The 18217-nt window shown below is 46.2% G+C and overlaps 1 protein-coding gene across 2 annotated transcripts in view; it reads left to right on the top strand.

The window, feature by feature from the left end:
- NFKB1 (nuclear factor kappa B subunit 1) overlaps nt 1–17230 on the top strand; it is a 122651-nt gene extending 105421 nt beyond the window's left edge. For both annotated transcript variants that reach the window (XM_070790823.1, XM_070790822.1), the window contains exons 16-24: nt 1387–1501; nt 7265–7466; nt 8078–8247; nt 8569–8671; nt 10551–10675; nt 12170–12236; nt 12565–12737; nt 13521–13692; nt 16262–17230. In XM_070790823.1, the coding sequence (XP_070646924.1) occupies nt 1387–1501; nt 7265–7466; nt 8078–8247; nt 8569–8671; nt 10551–10675; nt 12170–12236; nt 12565–12737; nt 13521–13692; nt 16262–16419 (1285 nt within the window). In that variant the 3' untranslated portion in view covers nt 16420–17230. The remainder of the gene's footprint in view (nt 1–1386; nt 1502–7264; nt 7467–8077; nt 8248–8568; nt 8672–10550; nt 10676–12169; nt 12237–12564; nt 12738–13520; nt 13693–16261) is intronic.
- Nucleotides 17231–18217: the final 987 nt, after the last annotated feature.

The following is an 18217-nucleotide window of genomic DNA, read 5'->3' as shown; positions in this document are numbered from 1 at the left end:
GTAAAATGACACCTGCCATGCTTAGAGAAAACGCAGCCTGTGCTCAAACCTCGTACGTGCTGCCACCACGGGCTCCTCCAGGTGTGCGCTGCACCATGATCTCTCCATACCTCGGAGGGTTCCTCACCCTGGATGTTCACCACCACCCCACAGAGCAGCGCACACGTGCCCCTGAAGCAGGAGACCTTAAGGAATTAAGGGATGGCTTTGGAGCAAGACAGTCATGGACTTAATATATGACCTGGATTGAGTTCTCTTATACCCATAAGTCTCAGTTTCATCACCAAAAATTAAGGATAATATTACCTACCTTGTAAGACTATGATTAATATGATAATGTATGTCAAGTGCTTAGTGTAGTCTGGTACTAAAAGCTGTAAACAAATAGTAGCCATTTTTTATTCTTGTTGTGTCATTTCCAATTAATTTTAATAGTAAATTTTTTTAGTAATTAAAAAAATTTTGTTCCTAGGACTGATGCTTGGCACCTGCCAATATTTTCAGCCTCATTACTGTAAGCCCTCAGTTTGTTCAGTCATCCTTATTTTAGTGTCTAAATTGTGTACCAGGGCTGTAAGGCTGACCCAGAGAGAACCAGCCTCCAAGAGGCTCAGAAGACAGAGAGGATGTACAGAAAACTGTAGTTGCTCAACCAAGCAGGAAACTTGAGCGGGGGACAGCTTGTTCTGCCTTGGAAACTGAGAAAGTCTTCTCCAAGGATGTAAGTTTTGGACTGGAGCATGAAGGATAAAGAGGCACTGTTGAGGCAGACAAGAGGAGCAAAACCATTCCAGGCAGGGGAGAGAATTCAGGGGAGAAATACAATCACATTGTTCCTCCGGAGGTTTGCATCAAGGCTTCTTCCTGTAGTTAAGAGCCTAACTCTACTCTCCCCTCTTGGGATCTAGGAAGTTCTTCAAGAGCCACCTTCTTGTATTTTGGAAGAGGGGGCAGGGCTAGGTGAGATAACTATATTTTTCTGAACAAATCCTAGTTCAGGCATATCATCTCATCATCATATCATCTGTGAGTCCAAGTAAGGCAGGGAAAAGTTAGAGAAGAAAATGCCCTGAAACCATAGCACAGAGGCAGGACTAGGATTTGAACTTGGAGACTTCTCTGCCTCAAAGTCCAGGCTCCTTTACACGTCAAGGAGTCTGAACTGAGCCCCGAGAAACCAGGCAGGCTCTGTAAGTGAGCAGGCAGTAGAGCACACCCACCTCAGATTCAGGATGTTCCATAGATTCCAGACATTTGCGCGCCAAAGGAAACTAGGTATGAGAGCCAAATTCAGTTTACAAATCTAATCCTATCGTGGGAACCTGTTTTCTTTTTTTTTTTCCATTAACACTTTAGCTGATTATTGCCACTATATTTTTATTCCAGTGTCTTACACTTGGCAATCATCCACCTTCATAATCAGCTTGTGAGAGATCTGCTGGAAGTCACATCTGGCTTGATTTCTGATGAAATTATCAACATGAGAAATGATCTCTACCAGGTAAGCAGAAATATCAAGGAGACAACTGAAGAAAAACCCATGGTGTGTACGTGTGGTTGTGTGTGTATTAACAGTAGCATATAATGTTAACAGCAAAAATAAAACAACATGTCTCTGTAGGTAATATCAAAAAAGCCCATTACATAGGAATGTTCTTTTATGAATGAGGATCCTTTGATCTATGGGTATAATAGCAGTCACTCCACAATGAAATTCAGCATCCTGCCGAGAGACTGCAAACTTGAAGCTTCAGAAACTTGCCAAAGCAGACAGTCTACTGCAGGATAAATACATCACCCCTGTCGAGAAAAAATAGAATTGAAAAAACTTTTCAGTTAGAAAAGCCAGTGATTTACAAGAATTTTGAAGTGTGCTGAACATGTTGACAGCATCTAGATTAAATGGTTGTCAAATGAAGGGTGCTGAGTCAAGAATAAAGAAAACTAAAAAGGTTGCTTGAGAAGGAAAAAGTGTCCTTCAAAAAACAGAAAATTCAAAATACAAAATAATAATAATGTTCAAGGTGAAGAAAACAGGGAACACTAAAGAGATTTGCCCAAATCAGATTCACACAGAAATCGGGTAGACTTAAAAGCAGGCTGAGGAACTCTTGTTACAGAGGTCGTCAAGTATCTCAGAGAGCAGAGCTGACTGGAGACTCAGTGAGGCTGCCTGGTGGGCACACGCAGATTTCAGGTGAGGAAAGGAGACTGAGGGTGTCAGAAGCAAAGCTGGGATGCTGGTGCAAGGAGCCGCAGACCCCGGCCAGCCTCCCAGGCCAAGGGGCCATGCTGGGAGGAGGTGAGTAGGGTCTGTGCCCTCCCTCTCCCCCTGGTATTCTCCCTTCCTGCTGCCTTTTCCCGGCCCCACCAGCCTTCTCTACAGCCTCCTGGTCTTGTGCCCTTCTCAGTTTTTCTGTTTTCTCCTTCCCTTCAAGACTCGAAATGACTTCCCAGTCCTCCCTGGCCTCCACGGCATGCACGGATGCCTGACTCAAGCCTATCCCTCCCTCTAAAAATACAGACACCACCATGTACAGTTATTTATACAGTAAAGGTGCTTGTTCCAGTTCTCAGTTTTTAAAGCAGTGATGTGAGTCATTTTCTAAACGCAATAGCACTGAAATGTTTACATGTAGCTCCCAATAGATTTTTATCTGTGAATAGATAGATCAAGTTGATCTGTGTCTCCTGATAAGGGAAAGTAACAGTTTCCCATTGGGTATTAAGCCATTAGGACATGTCTTTGGCCATCATGCTTAAGATCAAAGGGAAAATGAAGTTGGGGAATTCTTCACTGACTCATAACTAGGAATGAGGTCTAATTTTAGGTATGTATTTAAAGGATAGCTTCTTCACATTTTCATACCAGTTTGGGTGTTGCTGGTATTTGGAAAGTCACTTGGCCCATAAAGCTTGAGTCTCTCAGGCTTCAGGACCGACTATTCCTTTCACCATCACAAGTGTGCAGATAAAACTGGAAATGGGACCTTGCACTTCTCAGTCCCCCTTTCAAAGAGTGCTTAAGTTTAGTGCCTGTATGTCAGATTCAAGGAATTGTTTTTCTGTTTATAAATAGGACCTGCAAAGGACACTGCACAACAGGCTTAGTAGTTGTGATTTATTATGTGCCAAACTCCACACTGTATCATTCGGGTACACCTATTGAGACTCTCCACTGTGCTGGGACAAAACTCTGAAACCACCCCCTTTGATGCTTCCATGCCTTCTGATGTGGGGACTCTTGGGGGCATGCAGGTCCACTTCTCACACCCCTTTACCATTGTTTTCATTGATGGGCAAGGATTTGGGACCCCCTGGCTGGCCTTTAAGGTGTCAAACACACACCCAATGGTGACTTTTATTTGGGAACTAGAAACCCACTAATATTTAAACTTTCATTTTTCTGTTGTAAAGGTTCTGTTAGCTATTCTTGATGGGAAATTATACAGTTCCCTAAATAATTTGGATTATTTGGCAATTGTCTGAAACATGCTCCCAAAATACCTTTCACTAATCTTAGTACATTTCTGTGGCCATCTGTCGTGATCAAATCTCTCTTCCACCCACCCTCTAGAGAAAGCCACACTCAAAATAATATAAGTACATAGGGTTAAGCTTTTTCTGAAAATATTTCTGAAATCTATTCCTTTTAAACTATTTTCTCTTCTCCCATTCCTCTCCCTGCAACATAAACAACCACTCTAGTTTGATATCAATTTTATTTGCATATGTTCCTATAAAACATGAGTGGGGGGTTTGTGCATGTATTTTGTTTTTAATTATCATATGTATGTTTGCAGTTTTTAAAATAGTACATAAAGATATGCCTTAGAGAATCAAAGTTACCCTCCCTAGCAGCATACAAGTTCTCAGCCTCACTCCCAAATATAACGATTATAAGTATTTCCCTAGGTATTTGCTACCTTAACATATATACTTTAGACAGATATTTTGATATACATTTTCAAAATTTATTTTTAATTGGAGGATAATTGCTTTACAATGTTGTGTTGGTTTCTGATGTATAACAGCATGAGTCATCCGTAAGTATACGTGTGGCCCCTCCCTGCCAGCCTTCTACATCGTCACAGACCACGCGTTATCCTGCAGCTTTCCAGTAGCCCTCTGGTTTACATATGGTAGTATACACGTTTCAGTGCCGCTCTGTTCGTCCCACCTCTCCTTCCCCTGCCATGTCCACAACTCTGTTCTCTGCTTGGGTCTCTATTCCTTCCCTCTCCTTCCCCTGCCTTGTCCACAACTCTGTTCTCTGCTTGGGTCTCTATTCCTGCCCTGCAAGGAGGTTCATCAGTACCATCGTTCTGGATTGCACGTGTATGCACTAATATACAATATTTGTTTTTCTCTTTCCGACTTCACTCTGTGCAACATGCTCTAGGTTCATCCATCTCACTAGAACTGACTCGCCTGTGTTCCTTTTTATGGCTGAGTAATAGTCCATTGTATATACGTACCACAGCTTCTTTATCCATTCATCTGTTGCTGGACATCTAGGCTGTTTCCGTGTCCTAGCTATTGTAAATAGTGCTGCAGTGAACATTGAAGTACATGTGTCTCCACAGTGGCTGTATCAGTTACATTCCCCCAACAGTGCAGGAGCGTTCCCTTTTCTCCACACCCTCTCCAGCACTTATTGTTGGTAGATTTTTTGGTGATGGCCATTCTGACCAGTGTCAGGCAGTACCTCATTGTAGTTTTGATTTGCATTCTGAATAGTGATGTTGAGCATCTTTTCATGTGTTTGTTGCCCATCTGTCTGTCTTCTTTGGAGAAATGTCTGTTTAGGTCTTTGGCCCATTTTTTGATTGGGTTGTTTTTCTGGTATTGAGATGTATGAGCTGCTTATGTATCTTGAAGACTAATCCTTTGTCAGTTGTTCCATTTGCAATTAGTTTCTCCCATTCTGAGGCTTGTCTTTTCATCTTATTTATAGTTTCCTTTGCTGTGCAAAAGCTTTTAAGTTTAATTAGGTCCCACTTGTTTATTTTTGTTTTTATTTCCAGTATTCTGGGAGGTGGGTCAAAGAGGATCTTGCTGTGATTTATGTCAAAGAGTGTTTGGCCTGTGTTTTCCTCTAAGAGTTTTATTGTTTCTGGCCTTACATTTGAGTTTAGTTTTGGGTATAGTGTTAGGAAAGTTTATTCTTACATGCAGTCCATGGTATATTATACATACTGCTTCTGCTTTGCATAAAACTTTAAATTTCTAATTTCAGATTCATAGGTGGTTGCAAAAAGTGTGCTAGGAGGTTGCATGTACCCTTTCCCTGGTTTCCCCAGTGATAACATCTTGTGTAACTCCAGTCCAGTATCAAAGCCAGGAAACTGATACAATCCACAGATCTAATTTGCGTTTTGCCAGTTGTACATGCACTCGCATGTGTCCGTACAGTTCTTCGTGCATGTATGTGTAAGTTGCATAGGTGGCTTTGTCCTACGCGTCACGATATCTCTGCCTTCACTGTTTGTGGAATTTATCCATGCACCTGTGTATACAACTAGTTCATTGTTTCTACCCCTGAAGAGGATCCTGTTGTGTACATCTTTGATCTGTTATGTACCTGTTTCCCAACAGTTGACCCTTAGCTAGCTTCTCACTTCCTACCGCCACAGACAGTACTTCAGTGCAGAGCCTCACTCACGTGCCTTGTGGATTTGTGTCCCTCAGGCAGGACTTGGGTTGCTGGGGTATTTGTTTACTTGGCTCTGCAAAATGTCTGCCTAAGTCCACATGCCAGCAAGCATGGTATTAAAAGTTCCTAGATTCCTACATTGTACAATTACTTAAGATATAATCCTGGGGTTTAGGATCTAAAGCCTAAAATATCATAGAAAACCTTCCATGGGACCATAGAGAGAAAAAAAAAACTTAATAAATTTTTTTTTTCACTAATGGTAAGAGATTTTGTATGATATGAAAATTATATTAAAACTACAGATAATGTTAAATCTCTGAATGGTATAATGTAATTTCAGGTCTTTTTTCCAATTTCATTCTCTTTCCTTTCCTCATCTCCCCAAATGACATATCTGATTACTAAACACAGTTTATTTTTTTATTTTGAGAGGAAGGCTCATGGCTATAATGTCTAAAGTTCCAAGGACATGATTCATTTCAAGCCAGGCTATAGTTCTAAAGGATGAAAAAAAGGGGGGTGGGGTAGAAAAAAAAGAGCGTATAAATTTGGGGGGAAAATCCTGTTTTGTTTGTTGTATTAAATCATCACTGTAATGACACAGCACAGTATCTGTCACCCCACTCTCACCTGGCGTGCCCAGCAAGGATGTTGGTGGCCCACCTGCTGTCAGCGCTACAGCCAGTAACTGCTTACTGAGAAGGGACGTCTAGGCAGATTGTCCTGAGAGAGACTGGATTTCACAGGCTGCTGTGAAATAGGCTGATCTGTATAAAAATATACTGCTGTTCTGGCAGTGACCTAAGTTCTTTGAAAGATACTTTCTTGAGTGTGTTTGTCTTACTCATCTCGAAAATGCAGTTTTCAAAACATCTCATCTGCATTCACTGAGGTGCCGTTTTGTGGCAGGATAATCAAATGGACTACTTATGCACCTGTTACATGTCAGCAGCCTGGCTTGTTTGTCTATCTGAGCCTCCTCTGTGAGGGGGCTCTCTTGTTCTATTATGCCTTTGAGAATCCTTTTATAAAGCTTGGTGGCAGAATCCTGTTGATTGGTCTCGTGGAGCTTGTACATGGAACAATATTTTTTAATTTACAAAATTTTTTTGCATGTCATTATAGAATGACAGTACCTTTGTCAATTGGTTTCTGCTGGGTAGTTTGTTTAAACTTTTTCAGTAAAACCATAAGTTGATTTGGTTCATTAACATCTGATTTCTAAGCTGAAGGTAAGACTCCTACTAGAAATTCAAGAAAACTAAATTTACTAATAGGAGTTAACTGTCAAAAATCAATTGACTGTAGCCAGAAACAAAGCTATTGAGAATTGTAAAAAATAAATAAAAATTTTTTAAAATAAAAAGAATTGTAAATGTAAAAAGTAGTTTTGATAACTGACTAAATGTCAGTCCAGTATATATATATCATTAGCATATGATATGGAATGGAGAGTAACTCATTTGCACAGGTGAGAACTTAATCTGGAAATGAGAAATGGCCCCTTAGTATGATTCCACCTATTGTAGTCACAGCTAAGCCAGTGGATTACAAGTGTCTGTGCCACTGACCAGTGTCACCCCCTGCCTCTCCTCCACTCCCTAGACACCCCTGCACTTGGCAGTGATCACCAGACAGGAAGCTGTGGTGGAGGACTTGCTGAGGGCTGGCGCTGACCTGAGCCTCCTGGACCGCTTGGGTAACTCTGTTTTGCACCTCGCTGCCAAAGAAGGACATGATAAAATTCTCGGTATTTTACTCAAGCACAAAAAGGCAGCACAACTTATTGACCACCCCAACGGGGAAGGTAAGAGACAATCACGCATTGTGGTGTACCTCTGTCTGCTTTCTAAACAATAAGTAACTACCAGATAAATGTGTGTATTTAATCTTCACCCCAAAGTGCTTTCCTTAACCACTTGGAATTCATCATCTCTCATGGAAATTTCCATTGCTGGCTGCAGCTAATTCCTTTAAAGATGATCTGGAATAGTCAGTAGGAGGGAAAAGCAGAGGCCTGAGCCAACACCATTCTTGATATGTAGAAAAAGTAGTAGCTGCTCAGTCATGTCTGACTATCTGCCATCCCATGGACTGTAGCCCGCCAGGCTACACATTCTCTAGGCAAGATACTGGAGTGGGTTATCATTCCTTTCTCCTGACCCAGGGATCAAACCTGGGTCTCCTGCATTGCAGGCAGATTCTTTACCATCTGAGCCAGCAGGGAAGCCCCCTTAATATGTAGAAAGCATCCTTTATTCAGAGAATGTTTATGTGCTCTCATTGTCTCTAGAACACAAAAGGAGTCTGGGGTTTACATGCAGGACAGCTGACTTACAGCACCTGTAAAGACTGGAGACCCATGCTGACCCCCAACAGCCTTCCTTCCCCGTGACCATCCCTGTGCTTGGGCCGTAGGTCTGAATGCCATCCATGTAGCCATGATGAGCAACAGCTTGCCGTGTCTGCTGCTGCTGATGGCCGCAGGGGCTGACGTTAACGCCCAGGAGCGGAAGTCGGGGCGCACGGCGCTGCACCTGGCTGTGGAGCACGACAACGTCTCCTTGGCTGGCTGCCTGCTCCTGGAGGTGAGGGATGCACTTACCTGCCTTCTCTTTCAATTCCCAAAGGGTATTTGGGAAAATCTTTTCAAAGAACAACTTCGCTAACAGCTCATCTCCCTATCGTTGGCTCTACCTGTGTAGTATCTACTGGAGGCTCCAGAATAGCCACTCAGGCCCTCCAGTATTCCCCTGCCTGGCATCTCTGAGGATCTCTGCACTGGCAGAGCCTGCCTAGAATACAACTGGGCTGGTAACATGACCTGGAGAGCCATGCAGACAGGGGAGGTGGGGACAAAAGGGCGAGAGGACCTTGAACTAACCCTTTTCTGTGTGGGCGGATTTTAGGGTGATGCCCACGTGGACAGCACCACTTATGACGGGACTACACCCCTGCACATAGCGGCCGGCAGAGGGTCCACCAGGCTGGCAGCTCTTCTCAAAGCAGCAGGTAAGGCAGCGTGGCAGTCAGCCATAGAAAATGTCATCAGGAAGGCAAAGCCAGACTCACTAGAGCAGCCGGGCCACCTCCTGAACCTACAGGAAGGTTCAAATAAATTTGTGCTGCAGAAGGCACAAATAAATGAAAGTGTGCTGCATAGCCCACTTAGCAGCCATGAAGGCTCTGTTTGTATGGGTAATCCTGGGTGCCATGCTGATGGTCATGTTAGGTTTTACTCACCTGTTTTGGATTTGGATTAAGTTGAGTCCCATGACAGGGGATCCTAAGGTTGAACTGAATTCCTTGTAGAATTCGGAGCAGTATCAGCCTTAAGGTCCCATCACAGGTCCTCAGAAGGAAGAGTTTATTGGCATAATAAAGCATTTGAAGACTTCCTTTTGTAAGAAAGGTCTCTGAGAAGCCAAAATGAGAGGAACAAACCCATGGGCCATGTGTCGAGTACTGTCATGTACCAAACTCTAAAAATTGCTAGCTTCTGTTGGGCTAGGAACTTCACACTGTCTCATTTAATCTTACTTGATCTACAGTAACCCTTGAGACAAATCCCATTACTATTCCCATTTTATAGCCAAGGAAACAGAGACAAATCCCATTACTATTCCCATTTTATAGCCAAGGAAACAGACTGGTGAGACGTTTGCATCCCAGTTCCCTGGCTCCAGTAAGGGGCAGAGCTTGAGTCACATCTTGTCATCTTGAACTTCCAGACTCTTCTCTCTCTGCTTCTCTTCCCTGCTTTGCTCAAGGATGTAGAGTGTTATTCCAATTCAACCCTTTCATCCTGTGAAATATAGGAAAATTATTCCTGCTCATCCTTAAATCTCCACTGCCTCATACATTTAGAACCTCAAAAATGTTTAATGTAATTGGTATCTCAAGCCTGTCCTGGCATATTTGATTTACTTATAAGGTTATTATTTTTAGAAAATAAATGCCTCACAAATTCAAGAAAATAGCAGGTTAAATACCTTCTTTAAAAAAAAAAAAAAAAAAAAGACCAGAAAAATATAAGAACCTTTTCTTTGGCACCACATTTTTCTGACATCATATCCCAAATAAGCAGCAGCCTTCTCTTTTCTCCTTTGTCAAGTTGAACATTCCCATGAACAAGAGATGGTGATTGCAGTGTTTATGATTAGTTTGGGGAGTCACTGGTTATGATTATGAAATGCCTTCAGACTAGAAGCTATAACCTTTCAATAACTACACATCCTACCAGAAGGTTTTCTTGGTGTTTTGCATTTAAGGATCAGTGCCATAACCCGGGCATAAAACAGAACAGGTTGGCACTAGACAGAAAGCAGCTTTGCTCTTTTGAGCAAGCAGGTGAAGACGCTGAGAAACACGAGGTGCCAGGCATCGAGCTGAACACATGGGGCCTTCAGCCTAAGGGTGTGCCCTTGCTGCTGTTGAGTCGCTCAGTCGTGTTCACTCTCGTGACCCCATGGACTGTAGCCCACCAGGCTCCTCTGTCTGTGGGCTTTCCCAGGCAAGAACACTGGAGTGGGCTGCCATTTCCTTCTCCAGGGGACCTTTCTGACCCAGGGATGGCACCTCATCTCCTGAGCCCACCAGGTAGCCCCTGTAAACCACCGCCCTCAGTCCTCAGGTTAAAGGTGCATCGCTCACAACTGTCCTATGGAGTCAAATGTGAGCGTCAGTCCAAGTCTGTTTTTGAAAGTATCCTTGGCTATACAAAGGTGTCAGTGGTCACCTTTACAGTCAAGATATATTAGAATTTAAAAGCAGGTTTCTGGATATTTCAGTGGAAATGTGTTTTATATATTTATAGAATCTGACCCCTGCAGGCAGTTAGGAGCCAAGAAGATGTGGGTTTTACCTAATGCTATGTGACTTGGCTCCGCAGGAGCAGATCCCCTGGTGGAGAACTTCGAGCCTCTGTACGACCTGGATGACTCCTGGGATGAGGATGGAGAGGATGAAGGGGTCGTACCGGGAACCACTCCTCTGGACATGGCCAGCAGCTGGCAGGTGAGCCCTGCTCTGCCAGTGTGCTGGCTGCTGCTTAGGCGGCAAGTGGTCTTCCTCAGTCTTTGCTCCCCGAAGCCAGCACCTGGTATTTTTAAAAGACAGGCTGCTTGTCACGAGCTGTATTTATCTTGAAAAGCCTATCCGCTAAAGATCTAGGTCAGCAGAGTTCTCTGAACATAAAAGCATATGCCTAATCAGATCAGAGTTGATAGATGAGAGAAACTCAGAATTCACAAAGCGTGTTGCCCATTCTGAACTCACACCAGAACCCTTCCCATCTGAGTTTCTGAAGCCAGGATACATGCCATGGTTTGCATGAACTTCAGTAAGTAACTGCTGAACATGAGACGAAATGGGGATTCTTCTGAGGGTTTTCATCAGTGTAAACAGAACAGACTTAAAGCCTTCCTCAGAACTCTGCGGACCCAAGATCTGAAGGGGAAAGCGGTTACCAGGTCCCTGGGCCCAGGGAGGGAGCCACAGGAGGAGGTGGGCAGCACACATCTCCAGCCCAACTAACTGAACTCCTGAGGGGCAGGCGCTGCTCCCTGGCAAAAACCGCCTCCCCAGGGCCCATGTGGCATGAGCTGAGTAACCCTGCAGAGAGCCCACATGACACTCTACATTGAGCGCCTGGTCTTCCCAGAAGCCTCACCACAGAACACAAAGATAAGCCACTCGGTGACCCTGCGCGGTCCTCACCCCGGCCAGTCAGCAGCCAAGTGACTGCAGGGAATGCAGAAAAGCCTCCATAGCTATGGAAGTTTCTTTTTCCTTTATACGTTAACTTTTACCGGGGGTATAGTTGATACACACTGTTATGTTAGTTTCAGCAAACTGAATATATTACACACACGTCCACTCTTATAGATTGTTTTCCCATGTGGGTCGTTACAAAGTATTGAGTAGATTTTCCTGTGCTATATACAGTAGGTTCCTATTAGTTATCTGTTCTCTTTTCTTTTATCCTAAGACTTTTTTGGCCCCTCAGTTAAAAGGTGAATGGTGCCAAGAGGCTGTCCTCAAGCCTTGTGAGCATTTGTACACCTCAATCTGAGCAAGCTTAAAAAACTCATTCTCATGAGCCTTTTTACCAGGGAAGAGGGGCAGCCAGGCAGCACAGCTTCACAGCACGATGTGGGTTCAGTTCTTGCCCTAACTCTCAGGGAAACGTCATTTACCATCGACTCTGACCAGCACGTGGCTGCTTGGGTGGCCTGGACCACCTCTGTCCCTCAAAAGGGCTGTGGCCTGGCTCTCTGTGAGGCTGGGTGGGGTCTTCCTATGTGGCTCAGACAGCCCTTGTGGGGCACAGCCTCCTGGGCCCAGAGCTCCAGAGGGCAAACATGTCTGTAGGCCAGGGTACTGACCCTCTTCCCACTCCATCTATGGGGTTACGAGTGCCTCCTGAGGAAGACGGGCTGAGTTCCTTACCACAAAGCAGCTGATTTCCCTGTTGTCCCTGTAACATCCCCGTGTTTTTCTTCTCAACAGGTATTTGACATATTAAATGGGAAACCCTATGAGCCAGAGTTTACGTCTGATGATTTGCTGGCACAAGGTGAGCTGTGGGAGGACCAGGTGCCCTGAGCCAGTGTCACCTCCATCCTGACCCTGAAAGGGGCTGAGGGAAAGCCAGCGTTACCCAGACTGTGCTGTGAAAGGCAGGGGCTTCTCTCAGAAGCGGGGGGTCCTGCCACGGAGAAGGTCCAGCTGTGATCTACCACAGCGTGGGCTGTTCTTACTCACCTGGGTGGCTGCTGACTTTCCGGTGCAAAGAGCGCAACTGCTCCCCTGGGGTGGGAGGGGGAGCTGTGTGGCAGTGACCGGTCCCTGTGGAGAGTCTCTGATCAGTTAGGATGGTCATGTTTCTTCTTTATCTCCTTTAGGAGACATGAAACAGCTGACTGAAGATGCAAAGCTGCAGCTGTACAAGTTGCTAGAAATTCCTGATCCAGACAAAAACTGGGCTACTCTGGCACAGAAATTAGGTCTGGGGATACTGAACAACGCCTTCCGGCTGAGTCCCGCTCCTTCCAAAACCCTCATGGACAACTACGAGGTAACGCGTCACCTTACGTTGTCATTGTATTCAGTCATGTCCAACTCTTTGCAGCCCCCTTGGCTATGTTTATCTGACTGTGTTAACATTACCGGCCAGAGCACAGTCCGTTCCCCTCTCCCTTAACTCTGAGCAACAAAATCTTAGTCACTCCCCATGTCTTGGGAGGGTGACCCAGGCCAGGAGGAAACCCACCTTGGTTGTATTCAGATACTTTGAGGTGTGCTGCAGAAATGCTACTTGGAGGGTCAGGATGGTCATAGAATGCCGATCTCCTGAACAAGAGACCATGGTCCACATTCGTGCCCTCCTCTACCCCAGCACAGGCCTTGGTCTCGTGTGAGCACATCCCGGAAGCAGCTCTCTGTGAGGTCACTCCTAGCAGAGCCATTACCTGGCGATGCTTTTAATTTCTAAAATAAATGCCGAAAAACCATGGGGTGAAGTTACGTTTGAAAATTCCATCATTGCTCATCTCTCAGTGGTCTTCAGAGCTTCAGGGAGACCGTGCAGGTTTCACTCTAGAGCTTTACTGCCTTGGCAGTCTCTCTGCTCACTATGAAGTGCTTCTCTGTGATTTCCTGAGTGGTCTCTGAGCTGAAACAGGAAACTTGATTCAAAGACGATGCTGAGGCTCCCCACCAGACCTTCCATGCCCCCTGGCCGTCTCAGTGGAGGAGGCAGCCTGGCAGGGGGACGGGGTGTGGTGTTGAGTTTACAGCCTGCCTGCTTACTTCCTGCACAGGCTGGAACACAGAAGCACACTCTTCCTTCATTTCTCAGGTCTCCGGGGGCACCATAAAGGAGCTGGTGGAGGCCCTGAGACAGATGGGCTACACTGAGGCCATTGACGTGATCCAGGCAGCCTTCTGCACCGCAGACACCAGCCCGGCCAAGACCACCTCCCAAGCCCACTCGCTGCCATTCGCCCCCGCCTCCACAAGGCCACAAATAGGTAATGAAAAACAGACACAAAGCAGTTGAGACATGCCTCCGGTCTCCGGGGGTGTGGCCTGTCCTCCCCACCATCACTCCTGAACACACGGTCCCCACGTCTGTGTCCCTCTCGGACCCCAGGTGCTTCATCCCCTGCTCCTGCTGCTACTGCTCAGGAGGGGCTGTCACCAGCACAGTCACCTTGACACACGAGTTACTGAGGTCAGCAACAGATGACAAAAACAACACGATATGGGTGGTGAAGGCAAGCCCAGTTTCTCTCACTTCTTAAATTTATGAGAGGGATGAGCAGACCAATGTCTGTGGAACCAGGACTAAGCGCCCCAGACTATGGGCTGATGCCCCGACGTTTGCATCAGCTGCTCAGCCTCCTCCCTCCAGGGGTCCCCTCATTCCTGCTCCCTCAGCTGCCTCTCCTCGCCAACCTCCACAACACTGACCTGTCACCCCGCCTAAACACATACGCACAAGCGTCCTCCATCTCCCAAAACCTCCTTCTCAGCTTCTCCTTCCAAACTGCCAGCACCTCTTCCTGCTCCTTACTCACCCCGTGTCCTCGCCTCATTGCTCTGAGAACACAGAAACAGCTGGATCTCTCGTTTTGTGCCAGCAAACCCCCCAGCCCACCTCTCACCTGTCCAGACACTCCTCTGATTCTCGCCTCTCTCACGTGTCAGCCTTTTCTCCCTCCCGACTGGATCCCCTGGCAAGCAGGTGTGGTTCCCATCTTTTCAAAATAAACAGAAAACAAACATTCCCTTGATCCCCCACCCCCTTTAGCTGCAGCCCAATTTCTCTGATTCAGCCAAGCTTCCTCGAAGTCTGTAGCTATTCTTCACGCCTCATGACGTCCTTCCTTGACCCTCTGGTCAGCTCCGCCTGCCCCTGCACCAGGGCTCCTCTCACCACGAGGACCCGCGTCTGCTCAGATCTGCTCACCACCCTCCTCAGCTGCCCCCGGGGCACAGGTGACCACTGCCTCCTGCTTCAGGCCACCTCCCCTTGGACTTCTCCACACCATGCCCACCCCTACCTTGTCTCAGCTTCCAGAGCCCCCTCCTCACGGCACGGGCTCAGACCCCCTCACGCCCAGACTCAGCACTGCCGCAGTGCTCGTGGGCAAGGCAGTGCTCCAGGAGGTCACGCCGCCATGAATACCCCCTGGTCCCAGCACCTCCCAGCATTCCCTGCAGCCTCCTCCTCTCTGTGACCACCACCCCCATTTCTTAGCTCCATTCCTGTGGCAGCTCCCAGTTGGTCTCCCAGTTTCCAGGCTGTCACTCTGTCACCACCTACAGTCCATTCTGTACACACAGGGAGCACAAGTCTCTTTAAAAATGGCGTTGCTCTGGTTGTGTGCACTCCTGTTCATGCATCCACTCAGCCAGTCTCTGCTGAGCGCATCCTGCCTGCCCAGCTTTGTTGCAGGTGGTGGCGGCAGGGGCTTTTCTATTCTCTCTTTCCTACGTGGCGTTCACACGCCCCCTCCCGAGCCCTGCCCTGTGCTCCTTCCGCTGCCCCAGCTGGCTGCACTGCTCTAGGCCCAGGGCCTGTGAGCCTTCTCTTCCCCTTCCCTGCACAGGTCCTTACCTGGCGGCTCCTTCTTGCCATCCATCTCAACACCAGTGTATCCTCATCAGGGTGGCTGTCCTAAGGGAGTGGGGACAGGTGTTACACACACTTTAGAAGAGAGCAGGGTACCCCCAGAAAACCACCCTCATCTCCTGTCTCATGACCTGATGCTCCTTCCACACTAAGAAGTAGGTAAATACTACTATTTTAAAAAGCATCAAGCCCTCATTTTATAGTTATTTTTAAAACACCTCACAGTTCCTAGCACATAACAGAAACCCATAAAGACTGATAGGTTGAATACATCCATCAGTAACCATGTCACTGCCATGAAGGTCTTACTGTATCAGCGTTGGAATTTAACATACAAGAAAGAGCTCTCTGACTCGGGTATGGTAGACTTCTGTTTTCCTTGGTCACTCTCTGCCTACGGGAAATCATTCACACTCTTCAGCTCCATAGAGACACTTCTCAAAGGAAAATCAGACCTAACTGCCCAGTAGAAACACATTGTCACTTTTTGGGGATTTTTTTTTTGCTACCAAAATGTTCTTGAGGCAGTGTATGGTGTCAGATAGCATGTGCAGCCCAGAGAGCTCATTTTTAGCTCCTACTTCTGTCACCAATTTATTTTGCTTACATTCAGCAATTTCCTCTGCTATACAATAGGTAGTAGGTGGAAAAATACGCCTAATTTCTAAGAAAAAAGTACACTTTGAGTCAAGAAAATTCAGAAAGGATTCTGACAAACACAAGGCTAGATTGTAAGAAAGAGAGGCGAAAACACTTGGCTGATTCTGATGTTTTCACAGCCTTTGTATTGCTCGGTGTTTTCTGCCCCACCCCACTGTGTGGGCTGCGGGGATGAGCGGAGGCCACCGACGCAGCCCACGAGCCTGCCTGACGCACAGGGAGCCCCGCTGGGGTGGAGGCGCCCTGCAGCCCGGCCTGGCTACGTCGGGTGCAGCCCCATGACCCGTGCTTTCTCTCCGCAGACGAGCTCCGGGACGACAGCATCTGTGACAGCGGTGTAGAGACCTCCTTCCGCAAACTCAGCTTCACTGAGTCTCTGACCAGCGGCACCTCCTTGCTAACTCTTAACAAAGTGCCCCACGACTACGGGCAGGAAGGACCTATAGAAGGCAAAATTTAGCCTGCTGGCAGCTTCCAATACCGAGGAAACCAAAGCTCGGAAACTCCACCGTGTCGCCCAGAGGAAGAAGGCACACTCAAGGGTGCTTCGAGGAACACAGGCCGGCCTGGATCACTCTGGGTGTAGTTCCAGGCCTTTTAAACGTGGATTTCTTCTTTGGTTCTGAAATGAATTTTAGCTGAGTTGAGAGAGAGTAACCACAGTCACGGCCTGTGGCTGGGCTGCTGCCCCGCTGGGAGTGCGGTAGCTTGTCGAGCTTTACCAGCTGCTTTCTGTTGTCACTGCTGCTGTCCCTCTGCTGCTTGCCCACTCTCATTACAAGTTGTCACACCCCCCACCTGGCCTGCCTTCTGGCTGTCCACAGCACAGGTGTGCACTCACATCAAGGATTACGGAAAGGGATGTTTTAAAATGAGACTGACTTGGTATGATTTTAAAAGACTCACTGCGACTTCCCTGGGGGCCCAGTGGTTAGGACCCGGCACTTCCACTGCAGGGGGCACGGGTTCGATCCCTTCTTGGGGAACTATTGATAAGATCCTGCAAGCCAGGTGGCAAGAAAAAGAAAAAAAAAAAAAAAAGCTCACTGCTTTTTCTAATTGTGTTTATCTCTGTGATTTGAAAAAGGAACATGTACATGTCAATATTTAAACATGATTACAATCAATGCTGAAAATGGTATTTCCTCCCTTTTCTGCATTTTGCTATTGTAAATATGTTTTTTAGATCAAATACTTTTAAAGGAGAAAATGTTGGATTTATAAATGCTATTTTTTATTTTACTTTTATAATAAAAGGAAAAGCAAATTAATGACCTCATCTTGTTTGATCTCTATTTCTAAGATTATTCTTTATAATCACAGGATCACTCCACAGCCTGGTTCTCAGATTCACAGCTCGCTCTAGAATCAAGTTTTTGATCCAGAAATGAATAACAACAAAAATTATCAAAAGTGTTTCAACTGGAGATGAAAGCTTTCGGTTTGTCAAATCCTTGCTAGGCTAGTTTTATGTAGGCCATATCACCTCATCTTCCTCCACATCAAGCACCGTTCTTCAGGCCTCTGTGTGTTCCCCATGCCTCTTGTGATGAAGTACTGAGACATTAGCACAACAGAGGTTCTGCGACAGGAAGCCTTCCAGCACGAATTTACCTTATATCTTCTGGATCTCAGATCTACTGGACAACCAGCTGCAGCTTCTGTAGCCCTTGCTGTCTCACCGTGCACTTTTATGCCATGGAAATGCTTCTTTTCTTCAACTTCGTGAACCAACCTCTGCTGGCTTCAGACTTCTTTTCTGCAGCTTGCCTCACCTCTCTCATCTTTATAGAATTGAAGAGAGTTAGGGCCTCGCTCTGGAACAGACTCTGGCTTAAGGAAATATTGTGGCTGGTTTGTTCGTCTATCCAGACCACTACAACTTTCTCCACATCCTTAATAACGTTCTTTTCACTCTTATCATTTGGGTGTTCGCTGGAGCAGCATTTTTCATTTCCTTCAAGACCCTTCCCTTTGCATTCACAATTTGGCTAGCTGGTGCAAAAGGCCTAGCTTTCAGTCTACCTTGGCTTTTGATGTGCCTTCCTAAGTTTGATCATTTCTACCTTTTGACTTGGAGGGACAGGCGTAACTTTTCACTTAAATACCTACAGGCCACTAAAGGGTTCTTAATTGGCCTGATTTCAATATTGTTGTGTCCCAGGGAATAGAGAAGCCCTAGAAGAGGGAGAGCGATGGGGAACGGCTGTTCAGCGGAGCAGTCAGCGCACACACACCATTTATCAAAGTTTACCAAC

This window comes from Bos indicus, chromosome 6 (assembly GCF_029378745.1).
Source record: "Bos indicus isolate NIAB-ARS_2022 breed Sahiwal x Tharparkar chromosome 6, NIAB-ARS_B.indTharparkar_mat_pri_1.0, whole genome shotgun sequence".
In the NCBI taxonomy this organism is placed as follows: domain Eukaryota; kingdom Metazoa; phylum Chordata; class Mammalia; order Artiodactyla; family Bovidae; genus Bos; species Bos indicus.
The sequence above is the reverse complement of the archived record's forward strand: the minus strand, read 5'-3'. Positions and strand labels throughout refer to the sequence as shown.